Genomic DNA, 23,045 nt, shown 5'->3' with positions numbered 1-23,045 from the left:
GCAGCATGATGCAGCCAACAAAAAGGGATCCCTCAGAAGAATTCACTTCCCTCTGAAGCACCAGACCATTTTTACAGCTTAAGCCCCCGCTTTGATTTGTAAAACTGTAAAATCTCCTTTACAGATGAAAAAAGAGAACAAAGACATTCAAAATCTGAAATGGTAGCTTGGCTTCCACTGCCAGTTTTGGAAAAGGAGTGTAACTGAAGCTGCAAGCTAAGGGGAAAGGATCACAGCTCAGAATGGAAACCTGTGACACTGATATGCCTGCAGCCAGAGAAGCACATTGAGGGCAGGGAGGAGGGAAAGATGAGCAGAGAGCAAGCCACTCATTAACCTGGCTATACCACGTCGTTTTCTTGAGGCTCCAGATCCGCGAGAGATGTGCAGTCTCTCTTCTCTTCTTGAAGACACAGACTTTGGCTCTCTTGTTTCCAGTAGGTTTTCCCATCAGCTCCTAATTGCACTGCTCCACTGGCCACCAGTTGCAGGGCAATGGGAAAAGCCCGACACTCAGCTTCTTTAACCCTTTCTGACAGTGTCTCCTCGGTGTCATCTGCCTTCACAGACACTGGCTCCTGGTGGATCACTGCTTTCGGACTAGATTCCTCCTAAAATGGGGATATTGGCAGTCTTTCAGAAGAGGCTGGTGAACAGTCTCAGGAAGGTTATGGATGATGAGGACGGGGCACAGAAAGTCTCACGAGAGATCTTGGTGAACACATCTGTAGTTGTGTGCAAGAGGCTTAAAGTACATCTGGAGAGGCTTATGACCTCCATTAGGGTGTACATTACATTAGGGGGTACAGAGGGGAGAGGGACATGGGCTAGAAGATTCAGAGGGCAGTTTGCTGAGGATAGGAGAAACTGAAGGAAAAAACATGATATGAAGGAAGAAGACAGGACCTCAAGAAACCACAAATGCAATGTGACCTCCACATCTTCCTGTTTTCACTGGTAACAATCCCAAGATTTCCACACATTCCTGTTACCTCTTCCTGCCTTCAGAAAGAAAAGAAAAAGCAAATTCCTTTTCATAGCTTAATGTTAGGCAAGAGGGTACTTACCAGGACAAAATGCACAGTGCAGCCTGTGACTTTGAATCCACTTTGCAGGGCTTGCTGGTGGGCATTTCCATCCTTGATTGGTGGGAAAAGGGATGGGGAAGCATTCAAAATTTTCCCTGGGCATCAGTGTAAGAGGAGAAAAAAAATTTAAAAAATAAAATCAATTTGAACTGAATTTCCTTTAAAAATAAAAGTGAGATGTCATCACCAGTTCAAAACAACAGCATTGAGCACCACTCAGGAGTTTAAATGGTCTCAACTGCAGTCAGAATGTAAAGAATATGTTCAGATTCAGGTTAAAAAGCAACAAATGTACATGGTGTTACGATCGTTAAGGAAATCTGAGGAAGCACTGCTCTGAGCTGAGGAAATACTGCTCTTCCAGGAACACAGGTGATGGTGTGCAGGCTTTGGCAGTAGCCAGGCAAGCATCTTTCAGTTAAGGCCAAGGAGCTCATTTGCTTTTGCATCTGTGGATGGACAGACAGCGTCATAAGTCTCTCCCCTCCCAGGTGACCAGCCCTCGTGCTGCAGATGAGGGGCTTGGAAGTGGACTTCACACTGCAGCCTCTTGCAGAGCCACTGAAGAGATGGAAGTGATTTTCATAGGAAACATCATTCCCAAAGGAGCCTGTCCAAGTGCTATCTACATAGTGAGTGAGTAACTTCCAAGCCAGGCCTCAGGAGCTGGCACTTGGCGCCCACAGCCATGAGGAAAGAGGAGTGTGTGTTCCCCCCTCCACTGGCCTGGAGCATATCTGAGGAAGTATCTGCCCCACAGCAGAGCCACACTCACTTAGGGGGCTGTAACAGCTGTATTTCCAGCACACAGCACAGAGTAGTGCTACGCTGTGCAGCCCTCAGGGCAGCGCAGGAAGAAGATGAACTGAGAAATCAGTCTCTCTCCAATGTTTTTCTGAGTGACTACCGCAGGGAGTAAGTTCAGCACAACTCCCCAGCAGAGCTCCTTGAGAAACGAAACCGTTACACTACCTGTCCCCTACTGCAGACAGAACCAAACTCCTGCCTGCTCCACAGGCATTTCTCCTTCCCAGCAGGAAGGCAGGCAGACCAACCCCATGACCCTGATTTTCCCCCTCTGTTACTCATTATGCCAGCACAAGGTGTTTCTCTGCCAATGCAGTCAGAATCCCAGCGCAGTCCTGCTGGCTGGAACAAATGAAGATATAGGGCAGCCCCACTGGTTTACGTGCAAACCTCAGTGTCAGCAAAGCTGCGAGAGATTTAACCAAAAGCCAAAGAACTAACTATGACTGTGCAATTCTGGTGAGACCAAGCACTCGCATTTAATTTTCTCTTTTACAGTTACAATTTCTTACCCTTCCATTTTCTGAGAAAAGGGCTAGACAAAATTCTCATAAATCCTGAAAGACATATTAGTTCAACAGCAAATTCTTCAAGAACTTGGTCAATCGTGCTGTCAAATTCAGAGCGACTCCCATATAACTTATGATCAATCACCTAAAAAATTAAAATACATCAAAAGCCATATCAAGGAAATAATTTCATGTCAATGAGAGCAGCTGCTTGGGCAACAAAGAGAAAGGAAAACAGGTTTAATTCCAGGACACTCAAGGACTTGAAAAGTTATAAATTTGTACATTATTCAGGACATTTGTGATCTTTCACATTCATACAAACATTCCTGGGAACACCCCAATCCCTTGCTAGCTAACACTGGCTGTTTCACATGGGATGCTTTCTAGGATGTGTAGAAAATCAGCCCAAAGAGAAGCAAACCCTGTAAAGAGAAACATGTAGGTAATGTGGTGTAGAGGGAAATAAGGGTGAACACATCAGAAGATACTGACCTCTTACTCCAGAACATCTAGCCAAAGACTAAAGTAAAAATAGTAATAACTCATTGACAACATCACCACTAGTTAGTCTATAGTTGTTTACTAAAAATCACAAGCTTATCTAAAAGGACACCAAACTGGCCAGACATTCTGTGTAAGGGGAGGAAGTCAAGCCTTCTACTCCATCTCTCAGCCCCAGCTCCCAAGGTAAGTGTTGATTCCTGACTCTGTTCATGAGAACATTCAAAATAGGGGCTAACAAAGCAGTTGTGCTCTTGACTATGAAAATGTGAATGAATTTTGATGTAACTTTTTTTCCAGAGATATGTCTTTATATTGCCAGAAAAAAAGTAACATGAATCCAACTCAACCATTGAGGAAGCTTGCTGAAAACTTTTTAATGCATAGAGAACATCTAACAGCATTTATTTCCATCTGTGCATAGCTGTAAAAACACGGTAACTGCTCAAAATCATTAAATCTTAGAAGCAGGAGTTCCTGGTGGGCTGTGTTTGAAATACCAAGTTGTTGAATGTTTTCAAAAGCCACATTCCACACTTTGTCAAATATGATGACATGATGTTACTCTCTTTTTAAATCTTTGTTTTATGAAACAAGCCAGTGAAAATTTCGATAGCGTAGTGCTACTTTACTGACCACAGGTAGGAGAAGAGACAGTACGGTGGCAGTGAAAATGACTGAACACAACATGAGACAAAGATCTTTCTAAGAAAGGAGGAGCCAAGGAGAAAACATGCTTATGTGTTTCACAGAGCCTGAAGTCTTACTGATTTCTGTTAAAGCTGGAAGCTGCATGGGCTACGGTCTCAGACTCAAATCATCAAAGCACTGGCAAAAGTAGAATGTAAGCATAATGATTTCAGTGAAACTTAAGACCATCTCTAAATGTAGGTGCATGCTTATTTTAAGTCCCTTCCTAACTCTGGAATGTAGCATTCACTGAAGGGATGGGACAGACACTTACAGCACTGTGTTAAGTCCATACAGCTTTCAGCTCTGTCTCTATTGATAACTTTGACAGCTTTGTGCTGCATCCACAGAAAAGTTTTAAACAAAAGTGAAACACAAATTCTTACCAAGCATTTCATAAAGACCTACAAATTCAGTAGCTGTGCGCTGGTCATAAAAAGGAAAAGAAATGGGTGTCTTTACCCTGGTGGGAATTCCAGCCCGGGCTGCATTTCGTAGTTCTTCCACACCAGACTTGTTGGAGATGACAAGGACAACTTGAGCACAACTGCCTGGCTCTTTTGCATAACTGATGAGCGCAGCAAGGTTTGTGCCTCAAATTAAGAGAAAGCAAACATTCATGAAATAGATGAACTATGTCACTGAGAATTGGCTATCAGTCCTGTTTATCTACCAAAAATCTTGTTTTCATCAACTGCACAAATAGAAGAGGATTAAGGAATCTGTGCACTAACAAAACTCATTTGTTAAGCAGTACAACACACCTTCTTGACTTCCAGTCAAAATGCAACCTTGGTTTTAGAAGGCTCCATAGACTCTGCTGAAAAAAAAAGGCAAGGTGGATGCACTTGTATCAGGGCTGAATTCAGTCTCTCCTTTGTAAGGACATTTCTTTGTGTGATGATGAATGAAAGCTCACCTGTTCCAGAGATGAGAACAGCTACTTTAACTTTGCTCTTTCTGGGCTGGTGTTGACTCTCAACAACAGTGCTATTCAGCAGGTGCTGGGGGCTGCTCAATTGCAGAGCGTCCTGAAGATTCTCAACTTCGATACGAGAACCTCGTCCAAATATGTGAGGAAAGTGTTAAAATACCTTAGATTTTACTTTTCCAGCTAAATTTACTTTGTATAGTTTATTAATCATAAGTTTCAGTTAAGAGAATACCTACCAGCACTGAATTTATGCTAGCGGTAACTGAACTATAAAAACGTGTACTACTTGAACAAAACAACTCACATCAGTTGTGTTGATCTCTTTTGTGTTACTCACTCGCAGCATTGTTTACAAAGGCCTAGGTATGGCATGGTCTTTTCAAGGATTACCCTGATCTTTGATACCTGTCTTCTTCTTTCTCTCATGTTGCAAAATTACACTAAAAATGATGTTGACAGAACTGAGGTTGCATTTCGACTGCCCAAACTTCTCCCCAAGCTGTTTGGTTTCCAGAGGGATTTTGGTTCAAGTCTGTATGTCAAGCAATGGACATACCAGAATGAAGACTTAGCATCACATATGACTGTACACAGCCATAACCTATCCTCAATCTTTACAAAGGATCCTTGTGAGTTGGGAAGGGGTTGGAAAGGAGGTGGGTTGATTACTATGATTGTGGTAAAATATAATCAACTAAATAACATTTGATTCCTTACAGAGAATCATCAGACGGATTTACTCAAGTCTCAAGCAGGTACCTAGGTAAGACACTATTCAAGTACTGTCTCTCTGAAAACAAGTCATTCACTTCTCACCATTCGCTTCTCACTGTATTTAATAATGAAATCTAGATGTGAAGGTGTCAGGTAACCTCCAGCCTAATGAAATGACAGAAAAAATATATGAACTACAGAAATTTTGCACGGAGTCTCCTCAGCGCCTACAAAACTGAGGATAACTGGTACCTCTGAGGAGATGCTCAGTTCTTCACAGAATCACACTCTAAAACAATTTACCCTGTATCAACTTAAAAATTAAATAGCGTATCCTAAAGTGGAAACCCCACTGAAGTGAGACAGATGAACCTATTACACCTTGAATCAAACCATACTCTGTTTAATTTAAAAAAAAATAAAATTAAACATTCATTTCCCATGAGGACACCTGCTAACCTGTGTGACAAGGGGCAACAACTTTCCCAATCAGCCAAGCTTCCTCATGTCTCTGTATGTCCTTGAGAACATGCCGAGCCAGGTCCTTCTGCACAACTAAGACTGCACCAATCCCACAATTAAATGTCTGAGCCATCTCCTCCTCAGAGAGGTTTCCCTCTTTGTAAAGCCAGCAGAAGATTTCAGGAATCTTCCAACTGAGAGCATCTGAAAACAATTGAAATTTGTATATAGTCAGCACAAATGTTTGCTACCCATCTTTTATTATATATGACAGTGGTATATTACAAGGGTTGATCGATACTAATTCTTGATATTTTAAGAATACTGTCCAAGGAAGACACTGACCCAATTTCCAGTGAAGTTTATAGGTGCTGCTTAACTAGAGGTTTCTAGCCATAATTTGTGTGAGCCAAGTCTTCTCCAGGCTTTCTAATGAGAACATGCAGGAAATGATGGCGAATTAAAATGCATCCATCCCTCACCAGCCAGAAAGTCAAAGCTACACATGACTTACATCTCTTCTGTAAGAGCTAAAGGAGCCATGGGAAAAATAATTTTCTGGCTTTTTTGGACTACTTAAGCTGATCCTTTTTTTCTTTTTCAAAGATTCAATAATTAGTAGAAGAGTGTATAATTAGGTGTATTGATGGGCAGACTGGAACAGGGCTGAGTGTTCTACATACAGATGGGAAGCACTGATAGGCTTTCGCAGTGACCCTACTCACACCAGCATGGCCTTAGGTTGTCTGTGAGAAGCTCGGTGCTGCAGGCTTGCCAACTTGATTTTACTTTAGAAAACTAACAATCTCTTGGGCTTGTTATCTTGTCTGTGGTTCCAGGCACTGGCAAGCAAGCTAGGCACCACCTTAGTAAACTGGGTTTATTCTTTTCCTTTCTAATTTCATTCCAGAGAAATACGGACATACGGACACCTTCTCTCCTCCCCCCCCAATATCTTTGGACTCACACAAATATGGTTTTCCTTAATATTTTGGACTTTTGAATACTTTTCCCAATTTCAACTTCAAGAGAAAAAATTCTACCTTGCTTGCAGATGTCAAATGCTAATATATTGTGGAGTTGACCACCTACCATAAAACTGCATCAAATGTGTGTGTGTGTACGTACATGTACTGTGGAGCAAATAATGCAAATTAATTCTCACAACAAGCTTCACTGTTTGGTCAAAATGTTTAGTACGGAAAGGCGTCTCACAGAACATACAATCTCCTCAAACAGTTTTTGTCATAGAGATGAGCTGCCTTCAAACTCTCCTTAAATTGCCCTTCTTTAGTGAGAGTGTGCTTATCAGCTGATGCATACTTGAAATAGGAATGCTTTTGGTAGGCTCTGTGGAAAAGCATTGACTTCAGGTCATTCAGTCTGCAACTATGTAGACACATAAATTTGTGATCATCTCTATAACTTGAAGCTGAAAAGTCAAGTCCATGCCCCACATAAATTTTGTCAAACAGAAACAGTCATCTTTAATGCTTACCTAGGACAGCGCTGACATGTTCTGGCAGGATTCTGGAGACGCCTTCCAGCAAACCCTCCTCAGCAATGAAGGCAAAAGCTTTCACATGCCCTGAGCGAAGGACAGGCAGCAAAGATGGACTGTATATTTTTGCTGGGGTCAGCAATATATCTCCTGCAAACAAAAGTGCCAATTCAATCAATTTGTTTCAAAGGTCATTAGGTGTTTAGTGGGAATGCTTCTCTGAACAGGTTCCCTTCTGCTCTGAGGCAGGCAGCCTTGGGAAGTAGCAAAAAGTGCTGGCCCACTCTTCCAAAACTGTGGAAGCAAGCCCACATACCCACCCAAAGACTGACAAACCCTAACCCATACTGAAAGAAACAACCCTTGGCAGCACCTAGTTGTGAAAATGTCTGAACAGAATTCATTTGCAGGTTTGCTTTTGAAAAGAAAGATATTGTACCTAGAGTTTTGTCACCACAACTACCAGGTGCTGGTGAGGAGTAGTGTAAGGAGGACATTAAGAGAATCTTCCTTATGATGCTAAAGCCACGACCATGAATCCCAGAAGAGGCCAGTCCAATAAGCACATCCTCCTCATCAGCTCTCTGCAGTCCCAGAAGCATTTGCCCTCGCTCCACTGTGCCAACCACAAAGCCAGCCAGGTCATACTCTCCAGAGGAATACATGCCAATCACCTCAGCCATCTCCCTGCCTATGAGAAGAGAGAAAGCAGTCAGCATTAGCTGTAAACATTTTTTATTGTTAACTTTAAACCTATAGCAGCCCCTAAAATAAGCAACGTATTCAGGACAGCTGCAGAGACATCCAGCCTAAACAGTACATTCAGTTATATTTTAAAAATCCTTGTTGGTTCTTACCTCACCTCAAGACTTAAACAAAACAAAATTTCATGAAGTTACTGAAATATGAATATTTTTTATTTCATTTCATGCTACTTATCTGGCACCTCCCTGCTATGACTGAGTATCATAGAGAGAATGAAAACATATTAACACTTCAAGAATGTGAGGCATCCAGTTTTGCTCTCCTTTGTACAAGGATAAATAAGCAAGAATCAGGATCCAAATGCATGAATAGTAAAAAGCATCCCTCTGTGCTGACCCATTTTACAGATAAAGAAGAATTTAGGCCCAAATGTTTGACTGTTTTTTCCACCAAACAGAAACCAACTGCTCTACTACCACATACTCCTTCTGCCTACAAAGTCTATTTCACTAGTAAATGTTTCAACATCTGAACCTTCAAATCTCAAAGGAGAGGAGCATTCATACCCAGGAAAGCACATCCTGCATTTCTGCAAGCTTCAGCTATTCCTTCTTTGATTGTTTCAGTCACTTCAACATCAAGTTTGCCACAGGCAAAATAATTGAGGAAGAAGAGAGGCTCTGCTCCTTGAGCCAGGATGGCATTGAGACACATGGCAACCAGGTCCTGACCTATGGTGTCATGTCTCCTACATACTTGTGCAACCTGCAAAACATGGTGGGAACCAGCAGTGGTGATGAGAAATATGCAAAACTCAGATATGAATCAGTCAAATAAGCAGAAATCTTCTTTTGCCTGAAAAGAACATACATGCAGAAGATACCCTGGTGCATCATCTAGTTTTAATCAAGAGAAAACAGCTTATTTTCTTGCAGAGAAAAGAAAAATCTGTTTTGTTCTTTGAAATGTTAATTCCAATTCTAGCTCCAGCTACCCAGAAATTGTCATTTTGGGTTGTTTGATTGTTTGCTTTTTGGAATATTATGTCAAATCCAGATTAAGAGGTGTCTAAAAGCAATTACAAATTCCCAGGATATTCAACCTACAGAACATCCTGGCAATTTCCCAAAATAAGATTGGGTTGCTCAAACATCACTGTGCATTCTGCTTCACTTTTGCCCATAGATTTCACTGGGCTACACAGCAAAACTGAAACTATTTATTAAGTAGCTTTCTTCTTCTTCTCCAAGTCTACAGGGAAAGAGATTCTTCACTCCCACCCTCCCCAAGGAGTCTTTTGATCCCAGCTATCTCATGTCACAGACAACAATGTGGGCCTGGTCTGTAGGCTCTGTTGAAAGACAGGTCATTCACAAAGCAATAATCTTTCCCTCAGGAAGGCTGCTATTTGGTTTCAAAAATAGTTATTAAGGTGTTTGCATTCTACAAGTAAAGAAACCTGATTCAGACATCATGGCTTCTATAAAGTGGCGACATTTATATGACTTCATAACAAGCAGAGGTTTCCACACTGTCAGGGACACACCAGAGCAGTTCCGTTTGTGCCAGCTGTTGATGTATATGCACAGCACCAGCTCATGCAGTGCAATTCATCTCTGTCAGTTACCACTTTTAGGGTCTGAAATAGGACAAAGATTGCATATATATGGGTAAATTTTTTAACTTTAACTACCTTTTACTGTCACAGCTCTATCAATCTAGTTATACCAGTGTAGAAAAGCTCAGTACAGAAAGACAGGCAAGAGAAAAATGCAGATAAATACTATCACTGGCTTCAAAATGGTAACAGATCAGCACCTAAACAAAGCCTGAGTTTGGATTACAAGCCTGATTTCTTTCACCAGCTGGTGGATTTAGAAGTGCTATGGAAACCAGTCATCCCTTGTCCTTTGTTGCATTATAACATCTCCCTCCCACTGATCTAGTAACAATTCATATAGGCATCGGCCAACTTTTTTTGGCCAAGGAAGAGTCTTGGGAACAGTCTGTGTAAACACAGTTGGGAATGCCTCTCTGCCAAGCAGTTGGAACAAAGACTCACAAGAGCCAGCACCAATCACTTTTTCATGCTCAGAGGTGTCCAAGAATGTAAGACAGCAAGAGACCTTCTGGATTATATTGCTTGGTCCCCTGCTGTTGCAGGAAGCCAAACCATATCATCAACCCATTACTAAAAGTATAAACACCAACTTGAAACAAGTTAAGTTCCTGTGCCTGACCAGTGAAAGGCAGCTTCAGGCCTCCAACTCCTCTGACGGCTGAAAGCCTTCTTCTGATTATATATATATATTTTTTTTTTCCTGGCTCAACTTATCCTATGTGTTCTTGTGTAATTAGCATTCATTACCTATTGGTTTATCTTTCCCCTTAATGTTTATCTCCTCCAACCGTCTTTTCCCTAGTGCCGTGACAAGAGTAATCATGCTATCTCTCTGCATACAATTTATTAAGCTAAGTCTGACAGTTATCATTTCAACACTCCCCTGTACTCCTCTGAACTGATCTTCCTCAAAGCCAATGGACCCTCTATTTCGTAGCAGAAATTCTGGTTCTTAGTTCCTCAAGTTGCTCAGCTAAATGTTTTGGTTTATTATCATTTCATCAAAGAATATCCAGACCCTCCACATTCTTAATAACATATGCTCAGGCCTTGCTCAAATGATCATCTACAAAGTTTGAATGACCGTTGCAGTGGACTTGAGATGTATTTGTAATGCTCAGAAGGGTGCAGATGGTGCAATTGGCTGTGGCATTTAAAACAGTCTTGGGAGATAACATAAGCTTTGCTACAGTCGAGTTGCAAGTTACCTGCAGTTTCGGTCCAAGGCCTTTAGTTTGAGATACCAAGATAGGATCATCATAACCAGATGCTTTCAAGTCAAAGAAACCAGGAAAGCCTTCTACTTCTGAATGACTGCCTGCCAAGTACAAATATGTCAAGGATCATTTTTAAGGGAAATAAAAACACCCAAAACACTCATCAAGGCAAGCACTGCAAATTATCATCTCTTGGACAAGACAGCACTGTGTCTACTGACAGAAACATGCACACCTTTATGAAGCACAGACCCCAAAGTCACATATTTCATGGTGTTGCAAATAGATCTTTATTATTCTGTATTTGTGACCTATGGATTGTGTATCACAAAGGTTAAACATTTTACCAAACTATAAACAGCTCACCTTTTTTCTTTATGTAGCTAATTTTTTTTAAGGGGAAAAAATCAATAAGCAATTTTTCTCAGTAGATTACTGCTAGGAGTAAAGAACATAGTCTGAAGAGCAAATAACAAGTTCTGTGATTGTTAGCCACACCCTAATAACTGTTTGGATGTTGTACTCATATATACAGCTGGTAGGATCACTTCTGCCCAGTGACACACCAAACCATTCCATTAATCCAGGAGTTATTCTGTTCACTAGACTAACCTTGAAAAAGTGCAATCATCCCCATGTTAAGCCAACTGTTTTTTAATTAAGCAAAATAGGAGTGATGAGAAAGAAATTAGACTTTTCTTTATTCGTGGTGACCCCAGCCCAGCTTCTCAAGATCAATTTCAATGCTAAGAATGCATTGCTCACCTCCTGGGGAAAAAAAAAAAGTTGTGTTGCATTCAATATACGGAGGAAATGCAAGGGTTATTCCCAGTCTTACCTGATCTGGTACCACTTACAATTGATGTTTCCGGCTGATGAAATAAAACATCACTGGATACGGCTTCCATTCGTCTCTCTTTGTATATTAGACCCCTGTGGAGAGTAAAGGACATGCTAGCAGCAGTAGTGACATTTTCTGTATAGACCATCATTTGTCACACAAATGGGAACAATAGACATAAAACTTTGAACTAGCATCTATTTCTCCTAGTGCCTTTGCTTACATACAGAGACTGTTTGAGAAGTCGTATACCCCGATGGCCAATGTCCTTCCTGTAAATGGCACCCTTGAAATGTATGGCTGCTACACCTCTGTTGGCTTCTCCCAGTGCTTTCATCAGGTCCTCCTTAACAGCAGTAATGGAGAGGACTCTGCCACCACTTGTCACCACTCTGCCGTCCTTCAGTGTTGTGCCAGCATGGAACACCTCCAGTCCTAACTCTTTGGCTTGCAACAGTCCTACAAAAGCAAAAGGAACTCTGAGTATTTTAAATCACATACTAAGTCAGCAAAGCAGTGAAGATTGAAGTCCTTTCTTCAGGCAAGGGAGAACAACAATAAAGCTTCCCACCTTACTTTTCTTCCAAGAAATAGCATTACTACTGAAAGGTATCCCACTCCACTGGCCCTAAGGCTCCCTTCTGAGACATCCAGTAAGGACAGAGATCACACAGGAACAGAAATAAGCGATCCAGGAGCCACAACAGGACATATAACTAGCCTGTGCCAGGGTAAAACTCTGCCGAATATTGTAATTGTGAATGATTTGTCAGGGGCTTTCCTGTATGAAATCACAATCCGTAGCAGTTTACTGCTTGGATTCTCCTCTCTCTATATTAAACCTTTAATGTTAAAGTTACATCAGCATTTCCCTAGCTATTCTGCTGTGCCTACTCCACACAATTCCCTACCACACCTGGAATCAATGGTCTACAAACAGTTGTAGGTGGCTGTCCAATTGCTTAAACAAATTATATATTTTGTTCTTTTAATTTGTTTCCATGTATGTTCCTGTTAGAGGATGGCAAAATTGCTCAGGGTTTTTTTTTTTTAAGACTCATATTTTGAGGAGAAGATGAGGGTAGAGGAGGAACTGCTGCCATCGCTTGGAAAAAGTGAAACAAAACAGTTTTCCCCTTGCTGTCAGCTAGACAGTTTTTATAAACAAGTAAAAGGGACCTTTATGCTTGCTGAAGGTACACTGTTTTATGTTGCCACAGCACTGTCCTGACAAGGTCAAAGCTGAGCCTCAGCTGGCCTTGCTGTAATGGAAACCTAACTCCTTCCCATCATGTTTTAGCAAATACTCCAGAATAAAATGATTGTTAAAGCCATTAAAATGTGGGAATCAATGTGGAAAATAGGAAAAAATCTAACACAATCCACACAACTCCAGGGGTTGGAGTATAATAATAAAAAGAAAAAAAGAATGAATTGAATTTTGTTGTTTTGTCTGTCTCTTTTGTGATTAACAAGCAGGATGGTCATACAACCTCACTCCCAAAGGTATGAATACCAACTTGAAAAAAGTTAAGTTCCCGAGTCTGACTAGTGGAAGGCAGCTCATTAGCAGAGGGATTAATTCAGTTACGTAGTTTGGATTTTTACAGTTACAGAAATGCAGAGTTTTGCAGAATATCACTGACAAAACAAAATAAATACAGTAAGTCAACTGGAAGAGGAGGGTGGGAAAGGAGAACGTGACAGCAGAAATCTCAACATGGGAAAAAGCAATAGAACATGACCTCCTTCCTGGCTGATGTAGGGTAACTAGAGTTCTGAAAAAAATAAGGTGGCTTTGATATAAGATGAGTTGTCTGGGTTGCTTTACAAAAAGCATAGTGTTGGACTGACAAGGCAGTAGCTGAGAGGGAATTAATTAGTTCTGCAACAGTTCCCTCTGTTTGTAAACATTTTTTTAAATTTTAATCTTAATATTAAACCACAAGAATTTTAACACAGAAAATGAGTATTGACCGAAAGCCCACATGCCCAGCTTCCCAAAAACCCTTTGAGCCCTATGAAGAAGAGGTACTTATTAGTATCACACAGTAATGACCTAGCTGGCCAGTGCCAGCCAGGAAGGAACCAAGCTGATGGCGGAGGCATGAACTGCTGCTATTTCAAAGGCCACAGGTCCTCAAGTCTCACCCTTATCACCTGGTCGGGTGTTAGCTAAGATAACACAATCTCCTGCCAAGGGAGCAAAGCTAGGAAAAGGCAGCCATGTGCTGACAACACTGTAGTCCATCTTTCCAGCACAGTGTGTGGAAGTACTCCACGTGGACACACCAGAGTTGCTCCAGGAGAACATAATTCCCCATCATTTCTTATCTCAGCAACCAGCTACAGACAGAGCTTCATATAATGATGTAACATTAAACACTTGGCACCTGTGCTACTTTGGAGAGGCATACATTCTCGTTAAAAAGATCTTACTGAACAGCTATCCCTTCCACAAGGGCAAGAAGTGATGGATGGAGGCAGACTCTGATAAAGTGTGAGGGATGGGATGGAGGAAAGCTGTACAGATCTCTGGGAGAAGAGGTAAATGCAAACTTGCTGAATTACTACACTGAAATTAAACAACCTCCTGCAGTTACCTGTTACCTCCATGCCTTTGTCACAGTCTCCTGGGTATCCTGGACTTGCCATGACCACGCACACAGCGGTACTATTTTCTGACCAGGCTGGCATGAAGCTGCAGAGTTTGCCATCAATTGTTGCTTGAATCACTTCATAAAAATCATTTTTAAGCAGTGGAAGAATTACCTGCAGAAAATTTTCGTAGTGGTAGAAGTTAGTTTTTCATTTTGCTGACTTGTTGAAATTCAACATAAGGAAAATTCAAGTAATCTGTAAAATCTGTACCTGCCAAACTGAAAATACTGTATTTCCCTATACCAGTAGAATTGGAAACTATAGGTGAGCATTAATTTGCAGCATCTTTTTGCAACAGTCATAAATTTACAAACATGAGATGTGAGATTATGTAGAAGGAACATGAATTTAGGCATCTTCCATTCTGCTTCTATCCAGAAAAATAAAATCTGAGGAACAGCTCTTTACCTTACGTTCTTTAACTAACAATTCACAGAAGCTGACAAGCTAAAATTTTAAGCTACCTCATACAGTGTCTAAGACATTCTTATTGAGATCTGCATATTCAGGGTAAGGAAGACATAAATCCAAATACATCTCATGCATTTCCCTAAAAGTAACAGTCAGAGGTAAAAGAATAAAGCATATTTAAGTTTCCAGTACCTTTCACTCACCTGGCACTGAGGGTCACCAAACTGACATTTAAAGTTTAAAATTTTCACACCATCTTTGGTAAGCATTAAACCTGTTTGCAGCACACCTGAGCAGAAAGAACACAGCTAAGAAAACGAATTTAAATGTTTATTTTTCAAGAACCCCTTTAAATGCAACACAGTATTTTGGAATGTGCGATGCATTTCTGCAAACTGTAAGGAATTAGGAACAGGGATTCTGCAGGCAGTTATACACAAGTCATACTAATTCCTCAGTAACCAACAAAGTGGCTAGCAACAACCTGAGGAACATTGCATCACATTTTAGAGTGACTACAATGGAAAGCAGCCCCTCTGCATCAGAAAGTCAAGTTCCACCTTCTGCTACAGCCCTCTAATTGCAGGCATTTGGAGATGAGAAGGAATTGACAGGTTGAGAAAAACAGTTCCCATAAAACTCCATTATGCAGGTCTCATGACTCTTACCATTAAGTGCACTATTGATATGCATAAATATAGGTGTATAACTCTGTATGTCAGGCAAAAATGTCAAAATTCACTACTACTACTAACAAACAAAACCAAACAGAAACTTATTGAAGTTGGTATTCTGTCATTTCTACTGCAACACACTTATGTGCATGTGGTGATCTAAGGCAGGCCTTTCATTGTATAATCAGAAAATCAATCTCCAGAGAATAACAAGTGTTAAATTTTAAACCTCCAAAAGCATCAGGTCCTCCAGCACCACTCTGAAAATGCTCAACTCCTCCTAAATTCTTACTGCAGGTTTGGTCATTGTAAAAAAAATTACCAAATAGGAGAGAATACATTGCAGGCTGGAACCCAAGTCTTTACATATACGTGATCTTGACAGTCTTCAGTAACAAGAGCAGCTATTGGTGTTAAGTGACAGCTGTATCACCTTCCTTTATCAAAACAGCCTTAAGACAAAGGTCTTAAGAAAACTCACATTGCTGTATATAGGAGTGAACAGTACAACAGAATGTAAGTATATATTATACCTTGAAATACAAAGAGTCTGGTTGCAACTGTTTTAATAAAAAATATTTAATAAAAAATACAGTATGTTTTATGGAGAAAAGATGAAAGTTCTTCTCTCCAAAGGAAGAGCTATAAACCAAAACAGGGACACTTAATACTGTGTGAAAAGTTAACTACTTTTTTTTTTTTTTAAATAAGTATTATTTGGAATTCAAAAGCAATCTCTAACAATGAAACTAATCTTGATATGACTTTACCTCGTTTTTCAGTTGAATGCTTACTTACCTACATATGCTGTTCCTTCTTGTCTCATACTATCAACAACATGTTGAAGGACAGCATCATTGATTTTCTCCAGAAGAACTTCTGGAACCTGACGATCAACATCAAACTGATTGAGACAGTAATGACATTTGCTGGACTAACTCATAGGACCTGAAAGGACTGGGGTAAGTAAATGCTGCACCCATGTTTTCTGCTCTCCCACCCCCAACCAGCGCACTCCTTCTATTTGGGTGCTGCTGCCTGAAGGACAGATAGTCTGATCCTCTGATTCCCAAGACTTTTTGTTTGGTTCTTTCTTTAGAAGGCCAATTTTAAGGAGGTTTGAGACACTGGCAACCTGGGCTGTACACAGTAAGATCATTTACATACTTACAGAAAAACACACTAATAATGTACTTGAGCTGCATCTTTAGAACAATGCAGTCAGCTTTAAGGATCAACAAGAAACCCAAGGTTATGTTCAAGACACAAAGACTCCAGGCATGCAGGGAATTTTGCAGGGACATTTCAAGTGATGCTCACAGGAGCAGAGAAACACCAACTTGAGGAATAATAGAAAAGGTAAAAGAGAGACCATTCCTCAGAACACTGGTGCATTAAATCCTAAAGAATGACTACTGAAGTTTGAGCCCTGTATTGCACTTATACAAGTAAAGCATCAATCAATTCCAGAAGAAATCTGGCCTATGTGACAGAAAAAAGACCGGGCCCTAAAGGAGATATATTAACCACAGACGTGATCAGCCTTATTGCGGGCTGAGGAGGAGGATTGCTATACCTGAGGAACCGGGCAATAGGCTCCCATCCCTCCAGTGTTTGGACCCTGGTCGCCATCCAATAATCGTTTGTGGGCCTGGGCTGGGGGCATTGAGGCAACAGTGACACCATCCGTGAAGCACAAGCACTGTTAAGAAACGCACGCAACACAGAACGAGTGACAATGTCCTGTCCTAAGGGAAGTTAACACTTCTGGTCACAGGCTGAGGCTCAGTTCTGCCAGGAAAATTTATGAATCAAAGACAGAAAGCAATAGGATTCACTTATCCTGCTGCAAGCCCACTTACTTGAAGGATTCATTAAGCTTTCTTTCTCATTTTTAAATAATCAAGAGAAATGGTGGCTGTCATGACAATTAATTTCTGATGAATTAGATCATGACCTATCCGTCACGTGGACATATGCTTACCTTAAGGCATGTGAATAGTCTTCATTGACTTGACAGAATTATTCATACGTTTCAGGTTAAACTTGTGTGATTGCAGATCAGGGGCCTGAATGAGTGTGAGGTATTCTCAATGCAGGACAAACCTTGCACAAAGAACTCATTTTCAGTTTTCATGTGGCATATAATATGCATGCTTAAGTTTTATCCTGCCACTGAGTAATCCATTGTAAAGAAAGTGATAAAATAAGCACTAAATATTAGCACAAAATTATTGATGTAACAAGAATTACCAAGACAAAGTCCATACAAACACATTTTAGGTCACCTTAGGGAAAAAAGATAATTTTCCACCTAAAAAGATCACCGTAATTGCAATTTTATGGCTAATGTAGAAGAAAATTCTACTGACAACATACATTGATTAGTATGTCATCAAATTGCTGAGATTGCATATTTATTTACATAAGGGCAAATAAATCAAAAAACTATTTGAAACAATAAACCTGTGTGTTTATGCATAGAGCATAGCAATAATGCCAAAGAATAAAAGCACATAACCACACCATCAATCACATACAGAAAGTTCTTCCCCTTGAAGAAGTTCTTCAATAACAACCATTTCTCCAAACATGCTGTCCTGTACAAAAAAAAAAAAAAAAATTCCAGTTAGCAAACATGACATCTACTGGCTAAATCCTCTCTTTATTTTCTTTTAACAGAAAAAACAATGCATATGAAAATTACTGGCTTGCTTGAATTCTGTTATGTTGAGCAATGCCAATAGAATCTCATTCGGAGATAAGGAAGACACATTGAAATGCACCTTATCAGATCCAGGATGACAATGAAAAATGAAAAAGTGGGAGGGGCAAGGCAGCAAGACTCAGTGCTGGAACAAGAGTTCTGTCACAAACTCTACAAATCCCTGCTGGCTGTCCTCTGTCTGGGGCAAACACAAGGAATTTGATGATGATACCCAGAGAAATTCCTTACTCAAATGGGCAAGTTTCTCCTGAAAATACTTGCTTCCTGTGGCTAAAATTACAAACTCACAGGCTATAGAACATCAAGAATTGGATTCTCACTGATTAATTAAAGATTTACCCACCTGCATAATCTCTTGGACAGCTCTGCAGGCTTCCTCTTTGCTGGCCGCAATAGTCACTTCTTTTCTAGCAGCAGGGCCCCTTGCCCGTACAACTCGTGCAGGAAAGTCTGTGCTTTAAATGAAAGCAAAAGTGAGATTCAGGCATCCCTACTGCACCCAGTGAAATTATCATTTTTAAGCTGAATGCCTCCCATATTCTTCTTTTTTTTCTGAACGGTTGAAGAATAACACTTCAGAAAAATACAGTCCTTGCTAGCCTGCTAGCCCATCCTGTCATGGAGGTGAACGGGGTCTTACAGCCTTCAGCACAGGACTGTGAACCAGAAATCCATGAATTCTGTTGTTGGTTCTGACACCATCTCAATGTACATCCTTGGAAAAGTCATTGAATTTTGCATTGAAGTGTATGAACCTCATGAAGTTCAACAAGGCCAAATGCAAGTTCCTGCACATGGGCTGGGGCAATCCCAAGCACAAATACAGGCTAGGCCGAGAATGGATCAAGAGCAGGACTGAGGAGAAGGACTTGGGGGTGTTGGTTGATAAGTTCAACATGACCTGGCAATGTGTGCTCGCAGCCCAGAAGGCCAACCGTATCCTGGGTTGCATCAAAAGCAGCGTGGCCAGCAGGTCAAGGGAGGTGATTCTGCCCCTCTACTCCACTCTCATGAGACCACACCTGGAGTGCTGCATCCAGCTCTGGAGTCCCCAACATAAGAAGGACACGGACCTGCTGGAGCATGTCCAGAAGAGGGCCATGAAGATGATCCAAGGGCTGGAGCACCTCTCCTATGAGGACAGGCTGAGAGAATTGGGGTTCTTCAGTCTGGAGAAGAGAAGGCTCCGGGAAGACCCTATAGCAGCTTTCCAGTACTTAAAGGGGGCCTACAGAAAAGGTGGAGAGGGACTCTTTATCAGGGAGTGTAGTAACAGGATGAAGGATAATGGTTTTAAACTGAAAGAGAGTAGATTTAGATTAGATATTAGGAAGGAATTCTTTACTGTGAGGGTGGTGAGACACTGGAAACTGTTGCCCAGAGAAATTGTGCATGCCCCATCCCTGGAAGTGTTCAAGGCCAGGTTGGATGGGACTTTGAGCAACCTGTTCTGGTGGGAGATGTCCCTGCCCTTGGCAGGGGTGTTAGAAACAGATGATCTTTAAGGTCTATTCCAACTCTAACCGTTCTATGATTTTATGATTCTATAACTTTAACACCTCACAGTTTCTCCCTGTTTTCCCTGAGTTGGGTTACTATTTTATTCCCATCATAGGTTTGGAAAGATGAATTCATTGATGGTTTGTAACACCAGATTACAGTACACAATCCTATAAACCACTATAGAAGTTCTGTTTAGGGTTGTAAGGTTAAAGTTGAGTTAGGTCTTGCATGTAAAGGGTATGTTAGACCTAGTGTATTAAAGTAATTGCTCCACTTACTCTTAAACACAAACTAAATCTAGAAGGGAAAAAAGGAACAAACCAGCATAACGTTAACTACACTTTACGCATTCACGTCTCTCCAGCCTGTGGACAGTGAAATAAAATGTCCCTTTTGAAAAGTTAATTCTACACACTACTAGCCTGTTTAGTGAAACAACATCTCATTCCTCCTTTCCACATTAGGATTTATATTAGGATAAATCTCAACCCTAGATTTGTACAAGCAGCCAAAAGCAGGCTCGCACAAAGCTCCCTTTCTCCAGATCTCAGCGTGCTGACCTGAGAAACAGTTTTCCTTTTTGAGTCTGATGCATGCTTACAGACATGCAAATTGTTGGCCTGTTCCTCTGCACAGGAGTAATAGAGACTAAATGCTGCTACAGAGCAAAGTCAGCAAAAAGGTTGTTTTTATTTTAAAAAAAAAGTTCCACTAGATTATACCACATGTACCATGTGACAGCAAAGACAAGAAGTCCGTGAAACTGACACACAGCCTCAGATCAGTGTAGCTGAACACAGCAGCTGCTGTGAGACTGGACCAAAATAGCCACAGCGGTAAGTTACTCTCCCAAAAGATCCCCACTGACTTCAGAGGCATTACCGTTCAAAGCAATTGCAGAGATATGCAGTTACATTTCTCTCTCCATGTAAGAGAGGTGTTGTCTAGCCTTGAAGAAATAAGAGTATCCTCCTTAAGTTATGAGTATTTGACCAATCCCTCCCAAATCACCCCAGAGATAGCATTTTGCTGGTATCTGTCTGTGGAGAAATTATTCCTGCCCTTACAGAAAGATTTCTTGAAATATTTTACTCTGCCACATTTTTTTGCCCTTTAAATAGCTAACTAGCATCCTGAAAAAGCTGATCAAAGGGAAGAAGAGCTGTGATGTGTGAAGAGAAAAATCAATCTGTTTAAGTTCCCTGTACCTTCAGCATCTGTCTCTAATTACAAAACCAATTCATTCAGTAGCTACTTGAAAAGTTACCAAGTTCTAGGCAACTATCATGGGTGGAGGCCAAATGCATAGATAACTTGACAGAGGAGTTTCCAGTATCAAAATATTTACCTGATAATAAACCTACAAGCTTCCTGGGGACTGGTGAAGGCTTTCCATCTTGCTGTTGGGATCCCATGTCGATCCAGAAAGGCTTTGGCAAAACTGGTGTTGGATGCCAGCTGGGCTGCTTTTGCAGATGGTCCAAAACACCTAACTCCTGCTGCTTTCAAGTCATCCACAATCCCTAATTATCAAAAATAGCAAAAGAACCAAGTAATCTCTTTGGAAACATCAAGTCATTTTGACAAAAGGAAAACCACATAACCATTCCAGCAGTTTGTTACACTTTTTCTTGTCTCAGACATCTAATTCATCCTTGAAATAAAGTTCTACATACCCAATGACCTGTTTCACCATTTATTTTTAAGAGGTCTTTAGCTCTTTTCATTACTAAGCACGGTCACAGTTACCACCTCACAACTACTGTTAAGACTGTCTGGTATTTCTGTTCACTATTTAAGACATGGAGATCTTACTGCACATTACTATAAATGCATGTGACGGTCTGGGTACTGTTGCACACAGCAACAATATTAGGGCTATTGCAAGAAAATTGTTTATATAAAGGAAAGCAGAGCAGAAGACACGAGTGCTTGTAACCATTACCAATTCTTGATCCTGCATGATTTCCCCTGCTGATTTCTAATGTACAAAAAGCAACATACAGCTATGAAGCCAAATGTTTTAAGTGACTACAATTTACATTTACAAGATTACCCAAATTTTCTTGCTCTTCAGTTTAATTAAGTCAGCGTGTGTCCTAAGATCCGAAAGACATAATTTTAAAGCAGAATTCAAGGTGCTGATTTTTACTGTCAAGTTAATTTATTTCAGCCTTACCAGCTGCCAAAAGAGCTTCTTGTCCAACTAACACAAGTCCAATGTTATGATCTTTGCAGAACTGGGTAACAATAGTGTGATTGCTCACTAATACAGCTGAAAAGGAAAAGGAAATATAATTAAGTTACCACTGTAATGCCTAAATAAGAGATGGGAGATGAGAATGTCATTGTTCCATCACCCTAAGAAGTATAATTGAAATAATGAAACAGCCCATGAAGGGCAAAGTTAAACAAACAATATAACAGTGATAACAGATACCAGAAGGAACAGTGAATGTCTCCAATTTGCACTACTGTTTTAATGCACATCTGCTAGCTTACTAAATGTATTTTATTTGCTATATGTAATCAATATAAACTTTTAAAAGCTGCTTATCATAACAGAATAAAAACTTGAAAAAATAAACCTGCAATTTCATAGAGAAACTCAATTTCAACACCTGAACAAAGATTTACTCAATGCCAGTGCGTGATGTAGCTAAATTTAGCTGAGCAGCCTGGGCAGACACCAGAGAAGTTTCTATCCAGAAGTGAGTAACTTTGAGACTTCTATTCCTTTGTTACATTTTGCTGAAATTGGTAAGTGAATTCAAGCATAACTGTGGGAGGAAAGAGATGAGGTGTAGAAATACACAGTCTCATATAAGCCTCACTATCTTAAGAAGCTAGGCTAAAAATAGATATAGTATGATGTCTTACTATGCAGTTCTAAAATTCAGAAATAAAACACACAGAAAAAAATAAATATTTGCCTTAAATAATTTGTGGTACCAGTAAAAGAAAAGAATAATTGTTATCTTCTCCTGACTCAACAGGAACATGATCAGTTTTGTTTCAGTTCCGACACCCATATTACTGATTACTTGGCACAATATTCTGTTTTTTCCCCCCTTTTCACCTGAATTTGAAATTTTTCCATTGTCAGCTGTTCCTGCATTCCCTGGAGCAACAAACACGTGTTTTACATGTGGGGACTGAGCCAACTTCCAGGCCAGCGCATGCTCTCTCCCTCCACTGCCAATCACGAGCACCCGATCAGCCATTAACCTGTGCAAACCCAGAATCATCATATAAAGTACCATCCATTTATTTCACAAACCCATGTAAAAATAAACAAAAATATATAAATTATATCTCCCACTTATAATTGGTAAGTAATATCAATCCAGTTTGTATTAGACAGGTATCTAGAAGACATCTGAACAAAGTGACTCTGCCAGTAGTATCACTGGATGGATTCATCATTCACATTCACATTCACATTTGGTTTAAATACTGACCACAGGAAATCACT

At 40.4% G+C, this 23,045-nt stretch overlaps 1 protein-coding gene across 1 annotated transcript; it reads right to left on the bottom strand.

The window, feature by feature from the left end:
• Positions 1 to 341: 341 nt before the first annotated feature.
• LOC309669250 (trifunctional purine biosynthetic protein adenosine-3-like) lies at positions 342 to 22,794 on the bottom strand (the record flags this gene model as incomplete). The annotated part of the gene is made up of 21 exons (XM_082479859.1): positions 342 to 611; positions 1,068 to 1,183; positions 2,408 to 2,549; positions 4,061 to 4,191; positions 4,518 to 4,661; positions 5,706 to 5,912; positions 7,207 to 7,359; positions 7,649 to 7,900; positions 8,481 to 8,679; positions 10,744 to 10,853; positions 11,591 to 11,685; positions 11,821 to 12,052; positions 14,197 to 14,365; positions 14,869 to 14,954; positions 16,138 to 16,225; positions 16,916 to 17,041; positions 17,880 to 17,939; positions 18,411 to 18,522; positions 20,919 to 21,093; positions 21,750 to 21,845; positions 22,650 to 22,794. The coding sequence occupies 21 exons, from the start codon at positions 22,792 to 22,794 to the stop codon at positions 342 to 344; spliced, it is 3,108 nt and encodes a 1,035-aa protein (XP_082335985.1).
• Positions 22,795 to 23,045: the final 251 nt, after the last annotated feature.

This window comes from Vanellus vanellus (genome assembly GCF_965231255.1).
Source record: "Vanellus vanellus genome assembly, chromosome: 1".
Taxonomy (NCBI): Eukaryota; Metazoa; Chordata; class Aves; order Charadriiformes; family Charadriidae; genus Vanellus; species Vanellus vanellus.
This window is presented reverse-complemented; position numbering and strand designations above follow the sequence as displayed.